The sequence below is a fragment of the Physeter macrocephalus genome, chromosome 5 (assembly GCF_002837175.3).
Source record: "Physeter macrocephalus isolate SW-GA chromosome 5, ASM283717v5, whole genome shotgun sequence".
In the NCBI taxonomy this organism is placed as follows: domain Eukaryota; kingdom Metazoa; phylum Chordata; class Mammalia; order Artiodactyla; family Physeteridae; genus Physeter; species Physeter macrocephalus.
Genome location: NC_041218.1, coordinates 100,022,293 through 100,047,391, shown reverse-complemented (window position 1 = coordinate 100,047,391; position 25,099 = coordinate 100,022,293). Strand labels below are relative to the sequence as shown.

The window sequence follows — 25,099 nt, the reverse complement described above, 5'->3', positions numbered from 1 at the left end:
AAGCCAAAGCCACCACCAATTTTTCCACCTATTGGCTAATCCCGCTGTCGTTCCCGCAGGCCCGCCTTCCTTGCTCGCGGGCGATGTTCTTACTGGCTGTCTTCCGCCAGCCGTCCGCTCTCATTGGTCAGTCCCTCCGTTCGTCAGGCTCAGGCCTTGGAGACAGGCGGAGAGTGGCGCTTGGCTCCGCCCCCGGTCGCGCACAGGCGCGTCTGTGTTGGGGTCGGAGGCTCCGCCTCCGCGTGCCGTGTGCAAAAACAAACAGCCGTTAGGGAGGAGGTGCTGGGGGCGGGGTTTGGTTAGAAGGAGGCGCGCAATTGGGCGGTCGCCGGGGTTCAAACGAGCAAGGCGAGCGGGCATTGGCCGGGGTGGCGCGAGGCGGGTCCCGGTTATTGTCCGAGCTCCGGCGGCGGCGGCGGCGGCGGCGGCGGCGGTCGCGGCGGCGGTCGGTGCTGCGCGAGCGGTAGCGGCGGCGGCTCGGCGGGACCGAGGGCGGGAGCGGCCGAGACCATGGTGAAGTCTGCTGGGTGGCCGGGTGGGTGGCGATGGCCGGGCGGCGCCGCTACCTGTAGAGGCGGCGGGCGTCAGGCGGGCGGGCGTCAGGCGACTACGACGACGGCTGGGCTGCCGTCAGGCGGCAGGGTTCCCCGCGGTCCCGGCCTCGCCCGCCGCGGCGCCGGCGCGAATTGAGGTGCGCGGGCCGAGGCCGGGTGGCCCTGAGCGGGACAACCCTGGCGGCTCTGCAGCACCTCCGCTGCCCCTGCCACCGACTTTGATTCCTGAATTGTGCGTCGGTTAAAAAAAAAGTGCGGCTTTTCAGAAACGCGAGTGGAGGGAACTTGGCCCTTTATGAAGTTGGGAGGGAAAGGCGCTGGAGGGTGGCCGTGTCCCGCGCGGGAGCGAAGCAGCGACGCCGAGGCGACGAGCAGTGTCCGCCCGAGCGCCCTCCGGAGACAGCCCTGCCCGGGGCTGAACCACAAACAGAAATTGTGGTTATTGTGACATTCTCGCGTCTTAGACCTGGCTTCGACCTTGTGGATGGTCGCACCCCGTCTCTAACTTGTAGTTGTGCAGTTAACGGAAGCGCTTCCGCCGGCCGACTCAGGCACAGATTAGATCTGCTCTGTAAACTGATTTGCTCGAGCGGATGATTCTCCTGGTCCTTGCTGGTTTCGAAGGTGTCACTCATTTAATTTCTAGCGACCTGCCACATATTGGCTGTCCCTTTACCAGCAGCTAAAAATACATGCACGATCGCATAAGCTAAAAATACAGGAGGCGTGGAATTGTCATTCTTGTTTTGAGAATTTTAAACTTGAGGGGACGTGAGCATGTATCTGTTGAACTAATATGCAAGTTTCTTGGCATCCAGTTTTCAACTTTTCCTGAATGAAATACACTCCACCTGGCTCCATGGGCGTATTTTCTACCGAGATGCTTAACCCAGGTTAATACTAACTTAGTTCTTAGAATCAAAAATTTTATGGTGCTTGTATTTTGTTTCTCAATCAGTCATCAAACGTATTAAAATGAATGAAGTTGGAGGGTGTATATACAGAGTTTGAGGGGGTTGTGAAAAGAAAGTATTTACTGTACAATTTTATATTCGCACAAGTTTGATTCCATAAGACTTTGTTTTTGTTAAGTATGAGAAATGTATCAGGAAACCACGGAAATAGTCATTTAACTTACAGAGATTTTTAAAAAAATATATTTATTTATTTTTGCCTGCGTTGGGTCTTCGTTGCTGTGCGCAGGCTTTCTCTAGTTGCAGCGAGCGGGGGCTACTCTTTGTTGCAGTGCACGGGCTCTAGGCACGCGGACTTCAGTAGTTGTGGCATGTGGGCTCAGTAGTTGTGGCGCACTGGTTTAGTTGCTCCGTGGTATGTGGGATCTTCCCGGACCAGGGCTCGAACCCGTGTCCCCTGCATTGGCAGGCGGATTCTTAACCACTGCACCACCAGGGAAGTCCTAACTTAACTGAGATTTTTAAAAAGCTGATTTCATGTCTGCTTCCTTAAAAAGCAAACAGGTTAAATAGCAATTATGATGGATTTGTAGTGATAAAATTTATTTATTTATTTATTTTAGTTTTGGCTGTGTTGGGTCTTCGTTTCTGTGCGAGGGCTTTCTCTAGTTGCGGCGATTGGGGGCCACTCTTCATCGCGTTGCGCGGGCCTCTCACTGTCGCGGCCTCTCTTGTTGCGGAGCACAGGCTCCAGAAGCGCAGGCTCAGTAGTTGTGGCTCACGGGCCCAGTTGCTCCATGGCATGTGGGATCTTCCCAGACCAGGGCTCGAACTCGTGTCCCCTGCATTGGCAGGCAGATTCTCAACCACTGTGCCACCAGGGAAGCCCTGTAGTGATAAAATTGCTTAAGAGCAATAAATTGGGAAGCCTGGGAAGTTTTGCAGTTGGTAGCTTTTAATGGATAACTACTAATTTTATAATTGTCATAGACAGTGATTATAGTTTTAGACTCATGCACCAATTGAGAGGTTTTTTTAATGTATTTACAGCAGGGCAAATAGAGCTGAAAAGATTTATTTGGAGAAGTGAGAATATATGTTTACTCCCCCATGTGGTTTTGGGAGATAAACATGTGAGGGGGGGGCTGATTTTTAGCCTAAAAAGTATTTTAAGGAAGCCATTACAAAGGGACGAAGGGAATATGCCATTTCAAAGCTTAACCTCTGCTTCAAAAATATCCTCAAACAACTAGCCAATCATGTAAACTGATTTCTTTAACTAATTTTTCTTTTAACAGAGAAGAAATAATAGATTTAAGTAGTAAAATCAAACAGCCCAAAAGAGAATATTGGTTTCCCTCTCAAGTCAGATCCTTAGTATTCTGTCCCTAGAGGCAAATAACTTTTCTGATGTATTGTGTGACCTTCTAGAAATGTGTATGTACACACACTCTACAGTACTCCACTTTATGTAAACAAAAGCTTACTGCACTTGCATATACCTTGCCTTTTACACAAATATGTTTTGTGAGTTGTTCCTTATCAGCACATATCTGTAACTCATTTGTTGAAAGGACTGCATAATATCCCATTGCATTTATATACTGTGTCCTGTTTGTGACCATTCATGTTATTTGAGAAACATTTATCAATTGAAAGTAGTATTTGTTTAACCCCTTATGAGTAAGTTTGTATGTCTTTTTTTTTTTTGTAAAATACACATAACAGTTGACCATTTTGCCAGTTTTAAGTGTACTGCCAGTCATCTCCAGAACTTTTTCATCTTCCCAAATTGAAACTCTATACCCATTAAATAGTAACTCTTCATTGTGCCCCTTTCCCCAGCCTCTGGTGACCACCATTCTGCTTTTTGTTCCTATGATTTTGACTAGGTACCTCATGTAAGTGGAATCATACATATTTGTCCTTTTGCTTATTTCACTTAGCATAATGTCTTCAAGGTTTACCCATGTTGTAGCATGTATCAGAATTTTCTTCCTTTTTACAGCTGAATACTATTGTATATACCACTATTTTGTTTATTCATTCTTCCATGGTGGGCATTTAGGTTGTTTCTGCTTTTCAGCTATTGTTTATAATACTGATATAAACAAAATAGCAAACAGTATAGAAAATATCTGTTTGAGTCCCTGTTCCCAATTCCTTAGGTGTGTGCCTAGAAGTGTAATTGCTAGATCATAGAGTAATTCTCTGTTTAATTTTTTTTTTAAGATGCTTTTTTTTCTCCCCATAGAGCTAAGTTCTGAATATTTCTGTGGAAATGATACACACTGACATTTTTAAAATCATTTTATTATGAGATACTTGTAGCATGAGAGTTATATTGACTTGATGAAGAGTCTTCAGTCTGAAATTTGAAAAATATGTTCAAATTTTTAGAAATCTCATGTTTAAAAAGTAAGGTTTGACCTTGTTTCTATATAAATTAATAAATGGTGGACTTCCCTGGTGGTCCAGTGGTTAAGACTCCCCGCTTCCACTGCAGGGGGTGCAGGTTCAATCCCTGGTCGAGGAAGTTCCACATGCCTCAAGGTGCAGCCAAAAAAAAGAACATCATCAGTTGTGGGACAAATAAAATTATTAAAAAATAAAATAAATGTTGATAAAACACATGTATATTTAAAGTTGAAGATCACCTAGATTTTTTTAACTACCTAAAGTAAAACTAGAAGAAATTTTATTTCCTAAGTTTTTAAAATTTTTATTGGGGTATAGTTGATTTACAATGTTGTGTTGGTTTCAGGTATACAACAAAGTGAATCTGCTATACATATACATATATCCACTCTTTTTTAGATTGTTTTCCCATATAGGCCATTACAGAGTATTGAGTAGAGTTTTCTGTGCTATATAGTAGGTCCTTATTAGTTCTCTGTTTTATATATAATAGTGTGTGTATGTCAATCCCAATCCTCCAATTTATCCCTCCCCCCGCCTTACCCCCTGGGACCATAAGTTTATTTTCTACATCTATAACTCTACTTCTGTTTTGTAGATAAGTTTATTTATAGTCCTAAATAGTTTTGAAATAGCATTTTCAATTCTTCATCTGGAACTTTTTTCCACCTAGGCTGGAGGCAAAGCTGGAAAGGACAGTGGGAAGGCCAAGGCTAAGGCAGTGTCTCGCTCACAGAGAGCTGGGTTACAGGTAACATCCATGCTGTTGTAATTCATTATTAAATTATTTTCTTTACTGTTATAATTCATGACTCATAGATGTTTCTTTAATTACAAAAGTGTACTACTGGCCTTTGATAATGAGATTAATTGGTCAAAATATAAACCACAAAGCAACTGCCTTATTTATTTATTTGTTTGTTTGTTTGGCTGCAACGGGTCTTAGTTGTGGCACACAGGATCTTTTTTAGTTGTGGTATGCAGACTCTTAGTTGTGGCATGTGGGATCCAGTTCAAAGGATTGAACAAAGGATTGAAACAAAGGATTGAACCCCGGGCCCCCTGCATTGAGAATGCAGAGCCTTAGCCACTGGACCACCAGGGAAGTCCTGCAACTCTGTTTTATATAATTTGTATTCTCTTCTTCTAAACAAGGATAAGTTATGAAAAGATCTTAAATGAATTTGGTGATTTTGCTCTCTTAAAATCTATTCTTTCTAGATTATAATTATGTTCCTAGTTCTTTTATAAATTGTATCAGATTGAAGTGAGTATGCTGTGGCTTTTATTTTGAAGAGTGTTTGTCGTGGTACATCTTTCAGGATGAGAGAATAATGAACTGTCCACTAGTCCTGTGAATCTTTCCCCGATACCTTCAAGTGTAGACTCAGTGATATACTCAAAGCCCTAAATGGTTTCAAATTTCGTATGTTTAAATTGTTGCAGCTTTAATCCACAAACTCAGAATTTTCTGGATGAGTAAGAATTATTCCCTACATGTAAGAGATACTTTTTAAACAGGAAAGTTTGAAGTCCAGACTATAAGGTTAGGATTTTTATCTTCTTGGCAGTAGTGAGCCATTGAAAGTTTTTGAGGAAGAGGATGACATGATCTGGATGGTACTGAAGGAAGGGGGGGCGAGAACTTGTTACTTGGTGGGTATGTTCTGTATTTTAGAACATCATGCAAATCTCAATTAGAATTTATTTGAAGTGTCCTTACCTTGAAGTAGGAGTTGGAAGACAGATACAGGCTATTGCAGTGGTTTAGGAATAAGGTAATAACATACTTGAACTTGAGTAGGACGGAAAAGAATAGAAGGCTTGTGTATGCTCCCCAAAAATGGGAGGAGGGGTATGGGATTGAGAGGATGGTCAAAGAGAAGTTTCTCTAAGGCTTAGACTCTAAGGAGCAGAAGAGTTTATAGTAGGGGCAAGTTATGAAATAATAAATTTAAGTGCAGTCGTTTTGAAGTTCCACCAAAACATCCATATGAAAATGTCCAAAAGTTGTAGATTTTCTGTCTAGCTTTCCAAGAGAGGTGATCAAAAGAATTACAAATTTAAGGTCACTTACGTAAAATTGGTAGCATATGCTGTGGATAAGTTTCCTAAGTAGAGCATGAGAAAGGATCAAAAAGGCATTGGTGGACCCCTCACCATATTTGATATGGTATTTGAGTCAAAGAATGAAAAGACTGAGGAGTAGTCAGAGTTTGTATTAGAACTATGTAATTGCTTCGGCCTAAGAAGAAATGGTTTTTGAGGTCCTCTTGTGTCAGACGACAAAACATGCCGGTTACTGCGGATGCAGAAGGGAGTAAGACATGGATCCTGGTCTCGGGGAGCTTAGAATTAGGGAAGGATGTAAACAAAACAATCATGCCTTTCTCTTTAAGGATGTAATCTGGAAGTGGCTAGTAGATTTTGGTAGTTAAAATGTTACTGCACGTCTTTCAGAATGGTGTTTAACAGAAGCCAAGGTTGGATTGGGAGAAAATGGGTGACAAGAAAGGGGTTTCAGGGTTTGCTTTTAAATCTTGCCTTTGGAAAGGAGATGTCTAGACTGCAACTGGAGGCAGTTGCTGTAGACACGTGGAGGCGTTTTAAGTGAAGTGTGCAGAAGGAAAGGAGCCAGCAAAAAGGAAGCAATTGGAGCTGTTGAATGATGGAGCAGTAACAGGGTAAGGAAGGTCCTTAAGAAAGTTGGGAGTGGGGTTAGTCAGAGGCACAGACAAGTGGCATTAGGGAACTTTGGAGATGAGGAAGTGCCTATTCTCAGCAAGTAGAAAGAAAGGGTCACAATGAGAGAATGGTGTTGGTTTTTAGTTCATGCTTTACTCATATTATTCAGCCTTTGATTACATTCAGTAGTGTGATGTTAAGACTTCAGTGCTTCCCATTTGGATGGTCTCTTTCAGTTTCCCGTGGGCCGCATCCACAGACATTTGAAGACTCGCACCACAAGTCATGGAAGGGTCGGTGCCACTGCTGCAGTGTACAGTGCCGCAATTCTGGAGTACCTCACTGCTGAGGTTAGTGGAGGAGATGTTGTATATGGGCATCCCAGGGGTGTCCTGGACATAAATGGCTAAAACCCATGGAATATGGGTTTGAAATAAAAAAGACACACTCTTGTTAGTTTCTTTTAATAGTGGTTTTAGATGTATCTTATCAGCCTATTGCCTAGTACCAGTGTCAAATAGAACTTTGGTGTGCTCTTTTTTAAAGTTAAGTAAGGGTCAATAATCCATATTTTTAAGTGACGTGACAAACAAGTGTAAAATAATTTAAATACCATACTACTAATTAAACGAACTCTGAAATACATATATAATCGATAGGTGATATTTGTGAAGTTACAGCATAACTTTTTTTTTCTTTTTTTTTTTACAGCATAACTCTTAGTTAATAAAGATTTGAAGTGGGGCAAAGTCTTGGCAGTGTGATGATACATATTTTTTAAATATCACAACTATATTATGATGATAACAAAATTTGGTAGAAGACCTAAGCAACCTTCTGGTTCTGTGCATGGTTGTATGCATAAAATGCTGTATCTTACTCAGTTTGACTTTTCAGGAAGATAAGTTATTTGGGTAAGAGTTCTTAATTCTTAGGTCATAGACTACCACTTCCTCCATTCTAATCCCTCCTAAGGAAAACAAAAGGGAAGCCATGAAACTCCTTCAACTACATTCCAAGCAAGGGAAGTAAGTCGAGTAGCAAGCAAGTCAACTGATAGAGATAGCCAATCTAATAGAAACGGGGAAGCTTCCTACTTGGGAAAGATGTGGTTGGGAGCTAGGTTGAAAGATTTAGCTTTAACCTGTGTGTTAATTATCACTGCTGTCATCTCATTAACCTTACCAATTCATTTATTTTTCCCATTGGAGATTTAACATTGATAGTTTCAACTTCACTATGTCACAAGCAGCGATTTTGTGTTGGTAATGTTTTTGTACTGGTACTAGTTAAGAGCCTTTCTGCTTTATCACTCTTATATTAGTTTTTATTTGTTTACCTGCAGACTTTTCAGAAAGGTATGCATTTTGTTCATTCATGTAGAGGCATAGGCTTCTGGTTCAGAATTTTCAAGTCCCATCTAAACTCCCATTATCTTTATTCTTAGGAACTTTATGATTTTTTAGTTTAAGATTAAACAATAATCATATACATACATACATACATACATACATACATACATATGCAGTCAATGTGTCTTTTCCAAATATTTAATTTTGGGGTTTTAGTCAATAATAGAGGTAAAGAAAATACTGAAATCTAAGTTTAGGGGTAATCGCTTTTCAACATTGGCTTCACACTAGGATCACTTATGAAGCTTTCAAAAGATAGTGGTGCCAGGCCTCACCCCAGACCAGTGAAGGTTGCAAGGGAGAATGGAGTAGAGTACTGATGGTTTTTAAAGCACGCTGATTGCTTTGACGTACACCGAGGCTTTCCACCACTCTGAGGAGGTTCTGTGGAGTTATTTTTGTGTTACTTCCATCAAAGGTTTTATAATGCTAGTACAGTCTATGGAGGCAAAAAAAAAAAAAAGAAAAGAAAAATGCAATTTTATGACCAACTGGGACTTCGAAATTTCTCTAGTTGAAAATTGTCCTTATAGAATAAAGGGCTTCTAGCTTATTGCCTAGAGATTATAGGGCCCAGTGATGTTAAAAACTCTGAATAAGAAATTATTTTTAATTATATTTTAAAATTTTTCTACAAGTGCTAAGCAATAAATTTCAGCTGTTAAGGGCCATGAAAAAATAGACTACATGGGTATATTAAAATATATTTCGAGATGTTCACATTTATTGAATAGATTCTTGGCTAAGGGATATTATCCCTTGTCTTTATTTGTTTCTATAGAAGTAGATTTTTTTTTTTTTTTTTTTTTTTTTTTTTTTTTTTTGGTACGTGGGCCTCTCACTGTTGTGGCCTCTCCCGTTGCGGAGCACAGGCTCCGGACACGCAGGCTCAGCGGCCATGGCTCACGGGCCTAGCCTCTCCGTGGCATGTGGGATCTTCCTGGACCGGGGCACGAACCCGTGTCCCCTGCATTGGCAGGCGGACTCTCAACCACTGCGCCACCAGGGAAGCCCTAGAAGTAGATTTTTGCTCAAGTTTCTAGTTCTCTTGCAGAGAATGAATATAAAAGGACCAAGTGAAGTAATAAGAGTTCTATAAAAGCATTATAGAAATTTGGAAAAAATTTAGTGTTGGTTTATATATGTATCTTGTGTGTTTTGTGTGTAGATGCTGTAGTGATCTTTTTAGCTATAATTGCAGGCCTAAATTGAATCCTTAAACACTTCACCCTTGTTTGATGTGCTATCTCAACGGATGCTCTGTAGGTGCTGGAGCTGGCAGGTAATGCTTCCAAGGATCTCAAAGTTAAGCGGATCACTCCGCGCCACTTGCAACTTGCAATCCGTGGTGATGAAGAGTTGGATTCCCTTATCAAGGCTACCATAGCTGGGGGTGGTATGTATTATTTCCTCTTCAGCCTAGATTGTTAACTGGCCTAACTAATAGATAATTCAGGTAGATGATCCAGTGCATTTGTATCACCAGCTAGAGAACATAGAAACTTAAGTTCCAAAAGTGTTAAGTCTCACAGTTCTAGACTTCTCATTATGATCTGAATAAATATTTCTTCTCCTTGTAGCCATATACAATGCTATTTTTATTTTAGCAAGTTCTTCATCTGAGTTTCATATGTGAGACTTAAAACCTGGTGTTTAAAATATTTCCCATATCCTTTAAACTGTGTTTGAAAAATGATCTTGAGAAATTGCTTAATATGATGCTCTTGAAAGTCAGGGCTGAGATAATTGAATGAGTCAGGATCAGTGAAGGTGAGATATAAATTGGTGGTTCTTAATACTTTTTGGATCACATTTGGAGAACCTCTTGAAAGCTGTGGTTACTCTTCTCTAAAAAAATCACATAAAATCACACCATTTTACATACAGTTTTAGAGGGGGTTCCCAGACCCCAAGATGGGGACCCCTTGGTATAGATACTTTAACAGAATCAGAATGTGAAAGGGGACTTAAGTAAATTTCATTCTTTTTTAAAAGCCTTTTTCTTTGTTTTTTTAATTAATTAATTTATTTATTTTTGGCTGCATTTGGTCTTTGTTGCTGCTTGTGGGCTTTCTCTAGTTGCAGCAAGTGGGGGCTACTCTTTGTTGCAGTGCGCAGGCTTCTCATAGCAATGGCTTCTCTTGTTGTGGAGCACAGGCTCTAGGCACATGGGCTTCAGTAGTTATGGCACGTGGGCTCAGTAGTTATGGCTCACAGGCTCAGTAGTTGTGGCACATGGGCTTAGTTGCTCTGCGGCATGTGGGATCTTCCCGGATCAGGGCTTAAACCCAGGTCCCCTGCATTGGCAGGCAGATGCTTAACGACTGCGCCACCAGGGAAGTCCTCATTCTTTATATAATTGCTTTTTGGGGTTGAAGCCCTAAAGTGGTAAGATATAGCCAGTTTAGGGACTTCCCTGGCAGTCCAGTGGTTAAGACTCCACGCTTCCATGGGGCACGGGTTCAGTCCCTGCTTGGGGAACTAAAGATCCCACATGCCTCTCAGTGCAGCCAAAAAAAAAAAGATACAGCCAGCTTAAAGTTTTTCTACTAATACTGTTTCTTTTCATTTCATTCTAGGTGTGATCCCTCACATCCACAAGTCTCTGATTGGAAAGAAGGGACAGCAGAAAACTGCTTAGAGAGTGGTTTTAACCAACCCTCTTCCTCCCCGTCATTGTACTGTAACTGGGACAGAAGAAATAATGGGGACATGTGGAATTTTTAAAACAGTTAAGTGGAAAAGCATAGACAATTACTGTAGACATGAAAAAGAAACATTTGTATGTTCTTAGACTCGAAGTTTGATAAAAATACCTTTTCATGTGGCAACAGTTGTGTGTTGATTGGCTAGGTTTCTCCCATGTGTTTTATACAGAAATGGAATTGATAAATCATTTTTTAAAAAAATAATTTGTCTCAAAACCGTTGTTTGTGCTGTGTTGAAAATATTTTGCTCATACTTCAAAATTTTTTTAATTTTAAATTGGTTATATATTCAGAAAAATCTTAAAACAGAAATTGGGAATCTACTTCTATCATGATTGATACCATATTATATTGACTCTTGGCTGCTACCTGTTAGTAGTAGGCACCAATTATTTTACATACCACTAAAGAAAAAAACTGCCAATTAAACCATAATATGCCATCAATTATGAGATGCATCCCAATTTCAGAGATGTTAGAGTATGAAAACATGCATTTAGAGTTGATGAAATAGGATAGTGGAATTATTTGAATTATTTAATGAGCACTTACTATGTGGTGAGCCCTGTGCTAAGCGCTTTATTGATGAAGAAATTTTATTACCCCCATTTTAAAGATGTAGAACCTGAGGCTCACAGAAGTTAAATGGCTTGCCAGAAAAACATTTATCTAATAGATAGAAAAGGGCAGAACTAGGATATAAACCTAGATTTGGCTGACTCCAGAGCCCACACCCTTACCTAGAATTGAAGTTAAGGTTATCAAAGTTGTCTGCTTTTGGCTTAAAATTCCAGCTTTTAGTGATCTTTTATTGATACAGTAACATTCAGTAATTTGTACAATATTTAAAAAATTATTTTTCTTTGTCAGTTTCTAAGTAACTTGTAAGATTTAAGTTAATGTATCAGTTAACAGTCCATCAGAAAATTATATTTTTCTGGAAGTCTGGAAGTCTTCATTAAAAGTGGAAATTCTTTAATGTTTTATAATACAACAGTATCAAAACAAAACTCTCATTTTAAAAAACTTATTTTATTATGGAAATTTTCAAAAATAAAGAGAATAGTATAATGAACCCCTGTGTACTCATCCTGCAACTTCAGCAGTTATCCTGTGGTCAGTTTTGTTTTACCTGTATCCCCAACCTGAACCCTCATCCCAGTTGATTGGTTTGAATCCCATTCCAGGCATGATTTATTTTCATGTCCACATACTTAAGCATGTGTCTCTAAAGATGGGGTACTTTTTAGACCATAACCACAATACCATTGTCTTAAGACAGCTAACATTTTATAATAACAAATATCCAGTCAGTATTCAGATTTCTCTGATTGTTTCATAATTTTACAGTTGGTTTGTTTGAATCAGGATCTAGACACTATGTCTTACATTTTACTGATAGCTCTTAAATTTCTTTTTAATCTGTAGGTTTCTTTTTTATTATTATTATAATTTAATTTTTGAAGAAACTGAGTTGTTTGTCCTATAGGATTGTCTCTAAGTGGATTTTACTGAATCTTGGCACATATTTTGAAGAATCTTCTATATTGAAAGGATCTATGATTATCCATGTGTGAAGTTTTAGTAGTTTTTAGAAACCAAAGAAGCAATAGAAAAGAAGGCAAAATAACCTATCAGAGAATAGGGTCTTTTACTAGAGTTTTCTAGATAATTGCTTCAGATATCTGTTTCCTTTTGGTAGTGTAATTATTTGCTTCCTACTGTGTTCCCAGGATTGTATTTTTGTTTTCTGATGGAAAAAAAGTAGAACAACTGGGCCATGTGCTCTGGGCCTCACCCCCACATTTGGTCCATCTTGCTTCACCTATACACCCCTTCCTCCCGCTGGCTTTTTTTAAAGTATGTCCCAGCCATCCTATTGCATCTGTAATACCTTAATAGGTAACTCTAAAAGAAAGCTTTAAAAAGAAGGCTTTTTATATTTTAAAAAAGACAGTACCTCATTGTGGTTTTGATTTACATTTCCTTGATGATTAGTGATGTTGAGCATCATTCCATGTACCTGTTGTCCATCTGTATGTCTTCGAACAAATGTCTATTCAGATCCTCTGTCCTTTTTTTATATATATATAAATTTATTTACTTATTTTTGGCTGCGTTGGGTCTTCCTTGCTGCGCGCAGGCTTTCTCTAGTTACGGTGAGTGGGGTGCTACTCTTCTCTGCGGTGCACAGGCTTCTCATTGCAGTGGCTTCTCTTGTTGCGGAGCACGTGCCCTGGGCACTCAGGCTTCAGTAGTTGTGGTGCACGGGCTTAGTTGCTCTGTGGCATGTAGGATCTTCCCGGACCAGGGCTCGAACCCGTGTCCCCTGCGTTGGCAGGCAGATTCTTAACCACTGCGCCACCAGGGAAGCCCTCTGTCCATTTTTAATTGGATTTTTTTTTTGCTACTGAGTCATGAGTTATTTTTTATATTTTGGATATTAACCCCCTATGAGATACATGATTTTCAAATATTTTCTCGCATTCCATAGGTTGCCTTTTTTTCTTCTTTTTTAGTTATTTGTTTGGCTGCATCAGGTCTTATTTGCAGCACACGGGATCTTTTGTTGCAGCGCGTGGGCTTCTCTGTAGTTGTGGTGCGCGGGCTCAGTTGCGACACGTGGGGCTCTCTAGTTGTGGCGTGCAGCTCTCTAGTTGTGGCACACAGGCTCTAGATCCCACAGGCCTAGTTGCCCTGCGGCATGTGGGATCCTAGTTCCCCAACCAGGAATTGAACCTGCATCCCCTGCATTGGAAGGCAGACTTCTAACCGCTGGACCACCAGGGAAGTCCCCGTAAGTTGCCTTTTTATTTTTTTGATAGTATGATGGTCGTTTTTTGACATTTTATTATGAAAAAATTTTAATATGCAGAAAAGTTAACTATACAGTGAATGATTCTTAACACCTACCACCTAGATTCTACAATTAATATTTTACTATATTTGTTTTATAACAGCTATTCGTCTGTGAGATGGCCCTCATTTGCCTGCTGTTTTTATTCTCTGCTTGTCTGGTTATTTCTTGTTAGAGAAGTTCTTAGACCAGATCATGTTGTTCATTATATTAGATGATTGAGGGACTTCACTGGTGGCACAGTGGATAAGAATCTGCCTGCCAGTGCAGGGGACACTGGTTCGAGCCCTGGTCCAGGAAGATCCCACATGCCACGGAACAACTAAGCCTGTGCACCACAACTACTGAGCCTGTGCTCTAGAGCCCGTGAGCCACAACTACTGAGCCCGTGTGCCACTTCTGAAGCCCACACACCTAGATCCCATGCTCTGCACAAGAGAAGCCACCACAATGAGAAGCCCACACACTGCAATGAAGACCTAATGCAGCCAAAATTAATTAATGATTTTTTCTTAATTAAAAAAAAAATAAAGTGCGGTCTCCACTCGGGAGGCTCATAGCCTAAGTGGAGGGACAGAGGTGGACACAGAAGTTTCCGAGTGGGGCTTCTTTGGTGGCGCAATGGTTAAGAATCCGCCTGCCAATGCAGGGGACACGGGTTCGAGCCCTGGTCCAGGAAGATCTGCGGAGCAGCTAAGCCCATGCGTCACAACTACTGAGGCTGTGCTCTACAGCCTGTGAGCTACAACTACTGAGCCTGTGAACCACAGCTACTGAAGCCCGGGCACCTAGAGCCCGTGCTCCACAACGAGAAGCCACCGCAATAAGAAACCTGCGCACCGCCACGAAGAGTAGCCCCTGCTCACCACAACTAGAAAAGCCTGCGCGCAGCAACGGAGACCCAATGCAGCCAAAAATAAATTTATTTTTAAAAAATGCTCAGCAAAATGCATTTTAAAAAAAGAAAAAGAGGAGCCTAGTACCTAGAGAACAGACCTGTGGTTGCCAAGGTGGAGGGGGTTGGCGGAGGGGTGGAGTGGGGTTTGGGGTTGCCTGTGCACCACAACTACTGAGCCTGTGCTCTAGAGCCCGTGAGCCACAACTACTGAGCCCGTGTGCCACTTCTGAAGCCCACACACCTAGATCCCATGCTCTGCACAAGAGAAGCCACCACAATGAGAAGCCCACACACTGCAATGAAGACCTAATGCAGCCAAAATTAATTAATGATTTTTTCTTAATTAAAAAAAAAATAAAGTGCGGTCTCCACTCGGGAGGCTCATAGCCTAAGTGGAGGGACAGAGGTGGACACAGAAGTTTCCGAGTGGGGCTTCTTTGGTGGCGCAATGGTTAAGAATCCGCCTGCCAATGCAGGGGACACGGGTTCGAGCCCTGGTCCAGGAAGATCTGCGGAGCAGCTAAGCCCATGCGTCACAACTACTGAGGCTGTGCTCTACAGCCTGTGAGCTACAACTACTGAGCCTGTGAACCACAGCTACTGAAGCCCGGGCACCTAGAGCCCGTGCTCCACAACGAGAAGCCACCGCAATAAGAAACCTGCGCACCGCCACGAAGAGTAGCCCCTGCTCACCACAACTAGAAAAGCCTGCGCGCAGCAACGGAGACCCAATGCAGCCAAAAATAAATTTATTTTTAAAAAATGCTCAGCAAAATGCATTTTAAAAAAAGAAAAAGAGGAGCCTAGTACCTAGAGAACAGACCTGTGGTTGCCAAGGTGGAGGGGGTTGGCGGAGGGGTGGAGTGGGGTTTGGGGTTAGCAGATGCAAACTGGTATATACAGAATGGATGAGCAACAAGGTCCTACTCTATAGCACAGACTACTATATTCAGTATCCTATGATAAACCATAATGGAAAAGGATATTTTTTAAAAGGTGCATATATATGTAACTGCATCACTTTGCTGTACGGTAGGAATTAACATTGTAAATCAACTATACTTCAATTAAAAAAAAAAAACATGGTGGCCACATGGAGTACAAGGTGAAGGGGAAGAGAGTTAAGGATAGACAACCCAAGAATGAAGGGAGCCGGGTCTGGATAGACACCCCGTATTCTACTCCAGAGAAAGGGGTCGGCCTTCGCCAGCTCAGCCAAAGAGGCAGGGCCTCGCAGAAGAGCCTCTTGAAGGCAGCACGTTAGAACCATTTGCCGCGACCAGGAGTGCTGCCGCCAGAGTGGTCAAGGCTTTGGGAGGACCCTGGGCCCTGTGGCCTTGATTGACCCAGGAGGAGATCCCCATAGTCATGGCTTAGTCTAAAAGTTTGCTGCCAGAGGGCAAAGGGAGCCATTTAAAATTCACAAGTTGTTGGAATAAACCCCAGTCAGTTCCTGTCTTCCCTATCCCTCATCCTTCCTTAGGTGTGAAGAGGAGAAAAAACTTCCTGTCTCTCCAGCCCAGCCTGAGATGGTCACTCACATTTATCCACCTTTCTACAAGGTCATCGATCTGTCCTCTACAAGGTCATTGATCTGTTCTTCTGAATTCCGTAAGGTTATTGATCTGTCCTCTGCAAGGTCACTGATCCATCCTCTCCAAGGCGGCTGACTACACCAGCACACCTGGTGCTCAGCTTCCTCCCAGTTGATACCAGAGGCTGTGCTGTGGGAAAGCACTCCTGCTGTCAGGAGTGCTGGTTCCGGAGCTGGCGTAGCATCAAAACCCTGTGCAGCTTTCACGGCTCCAGCTGTGGGTTTTCCTGCAGTCAGGATTTTCTAATATTTATTAACCCAAACAAATGTACAACGAGAGGGCTTTCGACGCCAGCCTCTCCAGCACATTTGCTTCCTCTGCTGCTTCTGACTCTTCCAGCCAGTCCTCCGCAGGAGTGGTGAGCAGTGTTCCTTCCATAAAATGTCAAACTTTAATATCCGCGGGTACATAAACAGGAGTTAGTCCTGTGACTGGTATATGTGCACCACTTCCTCTCGACGTGTTTCATGTGCATCATGGGAAGTAACAAACTGAAGCTGTTCACGTACTGAGTGCAGTTGGCTCTTACACAGTGAGACTGATCCTTCATTCTTTCGTATCACTAACCATCACTGGGGCTGGTTTCTGGACCCCTGGTGCAGCCCCATTCTTGGGTTGCAGGCTCACCTGGATCTGAGCCCCCCAGGGCCGGTCCTTGGCCCTCCTCCCTCCCTTTGGGGCCCAGAACAGAGGTCCCCAATCACCCACCTTTGCTCTCCTCCCAGAACACCACTGATATCAGGCCCGTCCAGACTGGGGGCGCCCCAGGCCACCGCTGGAAATGGCCAGGAACGCCTGATGGACTCGAGGGGGTGGTGAGGGGTGGATTGGGGGCCAGTGTGGCAGCAGAGTCACAGTAAGTGGCCAGCAACTTCTCCGGCTCTAAGTAGATGTAGGTGGCAAACCCAGGTAAGCTGAGGTTTCAGAACGGGTCTCCCTCGAATCCTATGTGCTTCTAGCACCAGCAATACCGCGCCACCAACTAGTGTGGGATTTCAGGGGCCCAATTCATGTCCAAAATGTTTCATCAGAGGGAGCCTCAGTAGTTGTGGCTCACGGGCTTAGTAGCTCCGCAGCATGTGGGATCTTCCCGGACCAGGGCTCGAAGCTATGTCCCCTGCATTGGCAGGTGGATTCTTAAGCACTGCACCACCAGGGAAGCCCACAAATTCCTTTTTAACAAATGAGTTGCTGAGGCAGCTATAAAACATCTGGCAGAAGGTAGTTAGTATTCTGCATTATATGAAAGACAACCCAGACATGAAGAAGACATGGCCTTAAAAGAAAACAATAGACAAACCCGAGAGTCTTTTCTAAGGGAAAATAATATGCTTAAGATATATATGTGTCAGAATTATTTTTTAATATTTATTTTTATATTTATTTTTACTTATTTATATTTTTATTTATTTATTTATTTATTTTGGCTGTGCCAGGTCTTAGTTGTAGCACTCGGGATCTTAGCTGAAGCATGGGGACTTCTTAGTTGCAGCATGCATGCAGAATCTAGTTCCCAGACCAGGGATCGAAACTGGGCCCCCTGCATGGGGGGGCACAGAGTCTTACCCACAGAGTCTTCCCCACCAGGGAAGTCCCCCAAATTATTTTTAACCAATACTTTTCAATTCATCACCTTCAATCCTGACTGCCAGGAGAGACTTCTATATAAATGGGTGGACAGTCACCCCTCTGCAGACAACTTAACATCTGATTGAAAGGTTGACCAACATGAACAAGAAGGTAAATGAAGGAAATTGCCTGGCAGTCCAGTGGTTAGGACTCTGCGCTTCTACTGCAGGGGGCATGTGTTCAATCTGAATCCTGCAAGCCACACTGCGCTGCCAAAAAAAAAAAAAGTATGTCTTATTTTACCCATATAATCAGGAATGATTTCTAGCTTTTGTTTTAGAAAAAGTCTAATTTTTTGAGCAATATATTTTTTATTGTATTTTGTTATTCTCTACTAAATTTTATATTTTAAATTTTTATTGAAATATTGTTATTTACAATTTTGTGTCAGTTTCAGGTTTACAGCAAAGAGATTGTCATATATGTATATTTTTTAGATTCTTTTCCATTATAGGTTATTACAAGATATTGAAAACAGTAAGTCCTTGTTGGTTATCTACTCCATATATAGTAATGTGTATATTACAGTCCCAAACTCCTAATTTATACCTCTCCCACCCTTTCCCCTTTGGTAACCAGAAGTTTGTTTTCCATATCTGTGAATCTATTTCTGTTTTGTAAATAAGTTCATTTGTATCATTTTTTACATATAAGTGATATCTGTCTTTCCCTGTCTGACTTACTTCACTCAGTATGATAAACTATAGGTCCATCCATGTTGCTGCAAATGGCATTATTTCATTCTTTTTTATGGCTGAGCAGTATTCCACTGTGTATATATACCACTTCTTCTTTATATATTAATTTGTCGGTGGACACTTAGGTAATATCTTTTTTAAAGTAAATTTTTTTATTTTATTTATTCATTTTTTTGGCCGCACTGTGCAGCATGCGGGATCTTAGTTCCCTGACCAGGGATCAAACCCACGCACCCTGCATTGGGAGCGTGGAGTCTTAAACACTGGACCGCCAGGGAAGTCCCAATAATACCTTTCTTATATTAAGCATTTTGAAGTGAGCCAAATACAGCCATCCCTCAGAATCCATGGGGGATTTATTCCAGGACCGCTTGGATACCCAAATCCGCAGGGTGCTCAAGTCCTTTATACAAAATGGTGTAGCATTTGCACACAACATTGGAACATACTCCCAGATACTTTAACTCACCTCTAGATTACTTATGATACATAATACAATGTAAATGCTATGTGTATAGTTGCAGAAACAATGTAAATGCTGTGTGAATAGTTGCCAATGCATGGCAAATTCAAATTTTGCTTTCTGGAAATTTCTGGAATTTTTTTTCCCCAGTTTTTTTTTTTTTTTTTTGCTGTATGCGGGCCTCTCACTGTTGTGGCCTCCACCATTGCGGAGCCCAGGCTCCGGACGTGCAGGCTCAGCAGCCATGGCTCACGGGCCCAGCTGCTCCGCGGCATGTGGGATCCTCCCAGACCGGGGAACGAACCCGTGTCCGCTGCATCGGCAGGCGGACTCTCAACCACTGTGCCACCAGGGAAGCCCTTCCCCAGTATTTTTGATCCATGGTTGGCTGAATCTGTGGAGGCCGAACCTGTGGATATGGAGGACCAACTGTACTATTGACTCATTTTAGAATGTATGTTTTGGAAATTTGAAATATTTAATACAGGTAAAAGAGATGTGTGGTGACAAAGTCCTCTCTGCCCACAGGCCTTCACCCCTCTACCCAGAGACACCCACTGGGAAACATTTCTCTGTATCCTCCCAAGGGTATGTACAAGCACAACGATACACTTCATTCTGCTTTTTACAAAAACTGTAGCGTGTTATATTGTGTTCTACTGCTCTTTGTTGTTTTCACATAAAAGTCTAGCTGAGGCTATTTTGGAGATGCACTACCTTGTTCTTTTAAATTTATTTGTTTGTTTTTCGCTGCATTGGGTCTTCGTTGCTGTGCGCGGACTTTCTCTAGCTGCGGCGAGTGGGGGCCACTCTTCGTTGCGGTGCGTGGGCTTCTCATTGCCGTGGCTTCTCTTGTTGCAGAGCACAGGCTCTAGGCTCATGGACTTCAGTAGTTGTGGCACGCAGGCTCAGTAGTTGTGAGGGGGTGCCCAGGTTCGATCCCTGGTCTGGGAACTAGATCCCGCATGCATGCTGCAACTGAGTTCGCATGCTGCAACTAAGAAGTCCCCATGCTTCAACTAAGATCCCGAGTGCTGCAACTAAGACCTGGCACAGCCTAAATAAATAAATAAATAAATATTTAAAAAACAATTCTGACACATATATATCTTAAGCATATTATTTTTCCTTAGAAAAGACTCTCCGATTTGTCTGTTGTTTTCTTGTAAGGCCATGTCTCCTTCATGTCTGAGTTGTCTTTCATATAATGCATAATACTACCTTCTGCCAGATGTTTTATAGCTGCCTCAGCAACTCATTTCTTTTTTTTTTTTTTTTTTTTTTTTTTTTTTTTTTTTTTTTTTTTGCGGTACGCAGGCCTCTCACTGCCGCGGCCTCTTCTGCCGCGGAGCACAGGCTCCAGACGCACGGGCCCAGCCGCTCCGCGGCACGCGGGATCCTCCCGGACCGGGGCACGAACCCGTGCCCCCCGCTTCGGCAGGCGGACTCCCAACCACTGCGCCACCAGGGAAACCCAGCAACTCATTTCTTAATTTCTTCCCACTGCGCCACCAGGGAAGTCCCTACTTTGTTCTATTAACAGCTGCATCCTATCTCTTTACGTCAGTGATTTTTAGCCAGGAGGCACTTTGGAAATGTGTGGGCCTCTGACCGTGGATGGGGGCAATGCTGGATATATTATAATGCCTGAGACTGCCCCACTGACTTCCAAATGTCTGGCCAGATGTTAGTGTATGTGAAAAACTCATAATTATGTAAGTCTAAACTCCATTTTACATATTAACATGAAGGGTTTGGTTTTGGGTTGCTGAAAAATTTGAATATCCCTGGCACTTCCGAGGCCTCCAACCGCTGTGTAATGGAAGGGAAGCATGAATTTCAGAAGGGCTTAAAGGCTACTGGAATCATGTCAAAGAGCCACAGAGGTCAACTTAGAGGGGCTTGTACTAGCCAAATTTGGGATGATTTGAGCATCAAAAACAATGAGTGCAGGGACTTCCCTGGTGGTCCAGTGGTTAAGACTCCGAGCTCCCAATGCGAGGGGGCCAGGGTTCGATCCCTGGTCAGGGAGCTAGATCCCACATGCTGCAACTAAGACCCGGCACAGCCAAATAAATAAATAGAAAAAATAATGAGTGCAATTGTTTGTAACACGTTTAATGAAAATCCATGAGTCCATAGTGGTAGGAGGAGGGAGAGAGAGATTAGATTACTCAGGTTTTCGCAACTATAGAGTAATTGACTCAGGGGAATTCCCTGGTGGTCCAGTGGTTAGGACTCCTCACTTATGGGTTCAGTCCTTGATCAGGGAACTTGGATCCTGTAAGCCACGTGGCATGGCCAAAATAATTTTTTAAAAAATTGATTCAGGTGAAGATCATTAATTGATGCTAAAAGAAAACAATCAGGTGAAAGGTCTGGGAGCAGGGTCTTCACACAGAGGCAAAGTATCATCCCACAGGTTACCTACTCAGCAGAAAGAATACAAAGTACCTTTCCAGTGGAGCAGTCTGACCTCCTGTTGAGTCAGTCTGAGATCATATGCTATCTGACAAAAGGCAGGATTAAGTGCATATAGCATCACCTACAATGCCTTCCTGCATAAAATGTTGAACGTGTGTCCATTCAAGCTTCTCTGCCTAATTTCCAGTTTACAGAAAATACAAGAGCCAGAGAGACCAAGCAAGTAACACGAAATGGAGACCTTAGGCAGCTCCAAAATCAGGGACATTCGACAAAGTCAATGCCCTGTTTAGGGAGTTGATGTCAAAAAAAAAAAAAAGCAAGAGGCCAAGACCACACAGTTGTAGGACTCAATTTATATGAAATGTCCAGAAAAGGTAAATCTAGAGACAGAAAGCCAACTTGTAGTTGCCAGGGACTGGGAGTGAAAGCAGGAGGGACTGCAAATGGGCACAGGGTCTTCCTGGTGTGGTGGATTATGGTGATGGTTGCACAACTCAGTATATTCACTAAAATTATTGTACTCTTAAAATGGGTGAATTTTATGGTGTATAAATTTTCTCAATAGGCCTTTTTAAAAACATTAATAAATAGAAATTACAATATGTTAAAAAGTAGGACTGTTCTAGATTGAAAGAGACAAAAGAGACCTAACAGTGTGTGAACCTAGGTTGGATCTTTGGGGGCAGTGGGGTGTGTGGGCAGGAGAGCGTTATTAAATACATTGATTGTATGTAAATTATACCTTAATAAAGCTTACTTTAAAAACCTCTAGGGACTTCCCTCGTAGCACAGTGGTTAAAAATCTGCCTGCCAATGCAGGGGACCACGGGTTCGAGCCCTGGTCCTGTAAGATCCCACATGCCACGGAGCAACTAAGCCCGTGCGCCACAACTACTGAGCCTGCACTCTAGAGCCCGTGAGCCACAACTACTAAAGCCCGAGCACCTACAGCCGGTGCTCCTCCACAAAAGCCACTACAATGAGAAGCCTGTGCACACCACAAGACCCAACGCCGCCAAAAACAAAACCTTCAGAACCAGTGGGGGAAATCTGAATAAGGACCATACACTGCAGGTTGTATGGATTTTGCTTATTTTCTGAGGTGTGCTAAAGGAACTGGGTGAGCCCTACCTTATTGGGTGCATGGCTGGCCGACTTCTCTGGAAGCAGCAGCTCTTGTGCTCAGGGAAGCTGAGGCCACACTGTAATCAATTCTGCTCACCTTGCCTTGTCCTGGAGGCCTTCATCATGTAGCAGCCACTTACTCTTTCTTTGCACAACTAGGTTTAAACTTGCTTTTTCAAAACTAAACAGTATGTTTTTAGGGACACACATAGGTGATAGATTGATAAACACAAAATCAGGGTGATCTCAAAAAAAAAATCATGGGCCCCTTGTGAGGGATAATGAGTATGCAACTGGGGAGGACCCCCAAGGGGAGTTCTTGATCTTAAAGGAAACCATGTTCATGAACATAAAGGCCTCACCTGGACCAGATTATAGCTCAGACTGCCAGGTCTGCACTATGGAATGAGTGCAAGACCTCAAATGACCATGAGGGCCTGTACAACTAGCCAGGGAGCAGTTCCCTAATCTATAGAGTTACCTGGTCACCAGCTGGTCTGGGGCAAGGCAGAGCCAGATGCCTTCTGCAGGTAGACTGCACCACACCAGGTCTGCCTGCCTTTCTCTAGCAGACTGAACTTCACAATTGAGCTGTCATAAACCCTGTACTCTGCATTTACATTCTCAAACAGCTACAGATATCCCAAGAACATGGTCCAAAGACCCTTCCCCAGAGGCTAAAGCTTGACATATTTCCCTCAAGGAGGGCCACCACAGAATATGCTTAAATTAAGCTTTGTTAAAATTAGCTATGATTTTCAATTTGTTATAGTAATTTTGATGGATAACCCTAAATGTGCCAAGTGAGAATTTTCCACCGTCACCCTTAAAGGAGTACTGCTCCAACCTGGTCACAATCTTGAAGTTCCACCTTGTTTTTTCCCTGTCCGAGCCTACACTTCAGTATTCCACTCACAGCTTGCCCCTGGGATACTCAATCAGCAACACTTAATTCTTGGATCAGGGAAGCAAAAAACAAGATACTCTTTTAAACAAACACAGCAACTGTTGTCTTAGGAGTAACGAGTTGCTGCTTAAAATGAAATCTACATCAATACCCTAACCCAAACAAGGACAGACAACGGTTGTTTAGTTTTTATTTCATAACCATAAACTTAACTTTGCAATTCAGCTAAACTTGGAGGGGAATAAGGAAAATATGGAACCCATGCCCTGTTTAGGGAGTTGATGTCAAAAAAAAAAAAAAGCAAGAGGCCAAGACCACACAGTTGTAGGACTCAATTTATATGAAATGTCCAGAAAAGGTAAATCTAGAGACAGAAAGCCAACTTGTAGTTGCCAGGGACTGGGAGTGAAAGCAGGAGGGACTGCAAATGGGCACAGGGTCTTCCTGGTGTGGTGGATTATGGTGATGGTTGCACAACTCAGTATATTCACTAAAATTATTGTACTCTTAAAATGGGTGAATTTTATGGTGTATAAATTTTCTCAATAGGCCTTTTTAAAAACATTAATAAATAGAAATTACAATATGTTAAAAAGTAGGACTGTTCTAGATTGAAAGAGACAAAAGAGACCTAACAGTGTGTGAACCTAGGTTGGATCTTTGGGGGCAGTGGGGTGTGTGGGCAGGAGAGCGTTATTAAATACATTGATTGTATGTAAATTATACCTTAATAAAGCTTACTTTAAAAACCTCTAGGGACTTCCCTCGTAGCACAGTGGTTAAAAATCTGCCTGCCAATGCAGGGGACCACGGGTTCGAGCCCTGGTCCTGTAAGATCCCACATGCCACGGAGCAACTAAGCCCGTGCGCCACAACTACTGAGCCTGCACTCTAGAGCCCGTGAGCCACAACTACTAAAGCCCGAGCACCTACAGCCGGTGCTCCTCCACAAAAGCCACTACAATGAGAAGCCTGTGCACACCACAAGACCCAACGCCGCCAAAAACAAAACCTTCAGAACCAGTGGGGGAAATCTGAATAAGGACCATACACTGCAGGTTGTATGGATTTTGCTTATTTTCTGAGGTGTGCTAAAGGAACTGGGTGAGCCCTACCTTATTGGGTGCATGGCTGGCCGACTTCTCTGGAAGCAGCAGCTCTTGTGCTCAGGGAAGCTGAGGCCACACTGTAATCAATTCTGCTCACCTTGCCTTGTCCTGGAGGCCTTCATCATGTAGCAGCCACTTACTCTTTCTTTGCACAACTAGGTTTAAACTTGCTTTTTCAAAACTAAACAGTATGTTTTTAGGGACACACATAGGTGATAGATTGATAAACACAAAATCAGGGTGATCTCAAAAAAAAAATCATGGGCCCCTTGTGAGGGATAATGAGTATGCAACTGGGGAGGACCCCCAAGGGGAGTTCTTGATCTTAAAGGAAACCATGTTCATGAACATAAAGGCCTCACCTGGACCAGATTATAGCTCAGACTGCCAGGTCTGCACTATGGAATGAGTGCAAGACCTCAAATGACCATGAGGGCCTGTACAACTAGCCAGGGAGCAGTTCCCTAATCTATAGAGTTACCTGGTCACCAGCTGGTCTGGGGCAAGGCAGAGCCAGATGCCTTCTGCAGGTAGACTGCACCACACCAGGTCTGCCTGCCTTTCTCTAGCAGACTGAACTTCACAATTGAGCTGTCATAAACCCTGTACTCTGCATTTACATTCTCAAACAGCTACAGATATCCCAAGAACATGGTCCAAAGACCCTTCCCCAGAGGCTAAAGCTTGACATATTTCCCTC

General features: G+C 42.7%; 1 protein-coding gene across 3 annotated transcripts; it reads left to right on the top strand.

The window, feature by feature from the left end:
- Positions 1-393: 393 nt before the first annotated feature.
- Positions 394-23,535, top strand: H2AZ2 (H2A.Z variant histone 2). Of its 3 annotated transcripts, XR_008617496.1 has the most exons (8): positions 429-513; positions 4,560-4,637; positions 6,808-6,921; positions 9,250-9,379; positions 10,563-10,714; positions 15,930-16,031; positions 19,360-19,419; positions 20,149-23,535. XR_008617496.1 is itself a non-coding variant. In XM_007118896.3 (5 exons), the coding sequence occupies exons 1-5, from the start codon at positions 511-513 to the stop codon at positions 10,622-10,624; spliced, it is 387 nt and encodes a 128-aa protein (XP_007118958.1). In that variant the 5' UTR covers positions 394-510; the 3' UTR covers positions 10,625-12,798. The 3 variants fall into 3 exon arrangements, 1 of the variants encoding a protein (XP_007118958.1); XR_008617497.1 differs by lacking the exons at positions 15,930-16,031; positions 19,360-19,419; positions 20,149-23,535 and adding an exon at positions 13,652-14,534; XM_007118896.3 differs by lacking the exons at positions 15,930-16,031; positions 19,360-19,419; positions 20,149-23,535 and having other exon boundaries at positions 394-513; positions 10,563-12,798.
- The last annotated feature ends 1,564 nt before the right edge of the window (positions 23,536-25,099 follow it).

Excerpts from the sequence above, each read along its gene's own strand:
- H2AZ2 (XM_007118896.3), top strand. Across the intron at positions 6,922-9,249 it reads TGGAGTACCTCACTGCTGAG|GTGCTGGAGCTGGCAGGTAA; the intron begins GTTAGTGGAGGA and ends GATGCTCTGTAG. Across the intron at positions 9,380-10,562 it reads GGCTACCATAGCTGGGGGTG|GTGTGATCCCTCACATCCAC; the intron begins GTATGTATTATT and ends ATTTCATTCTAG.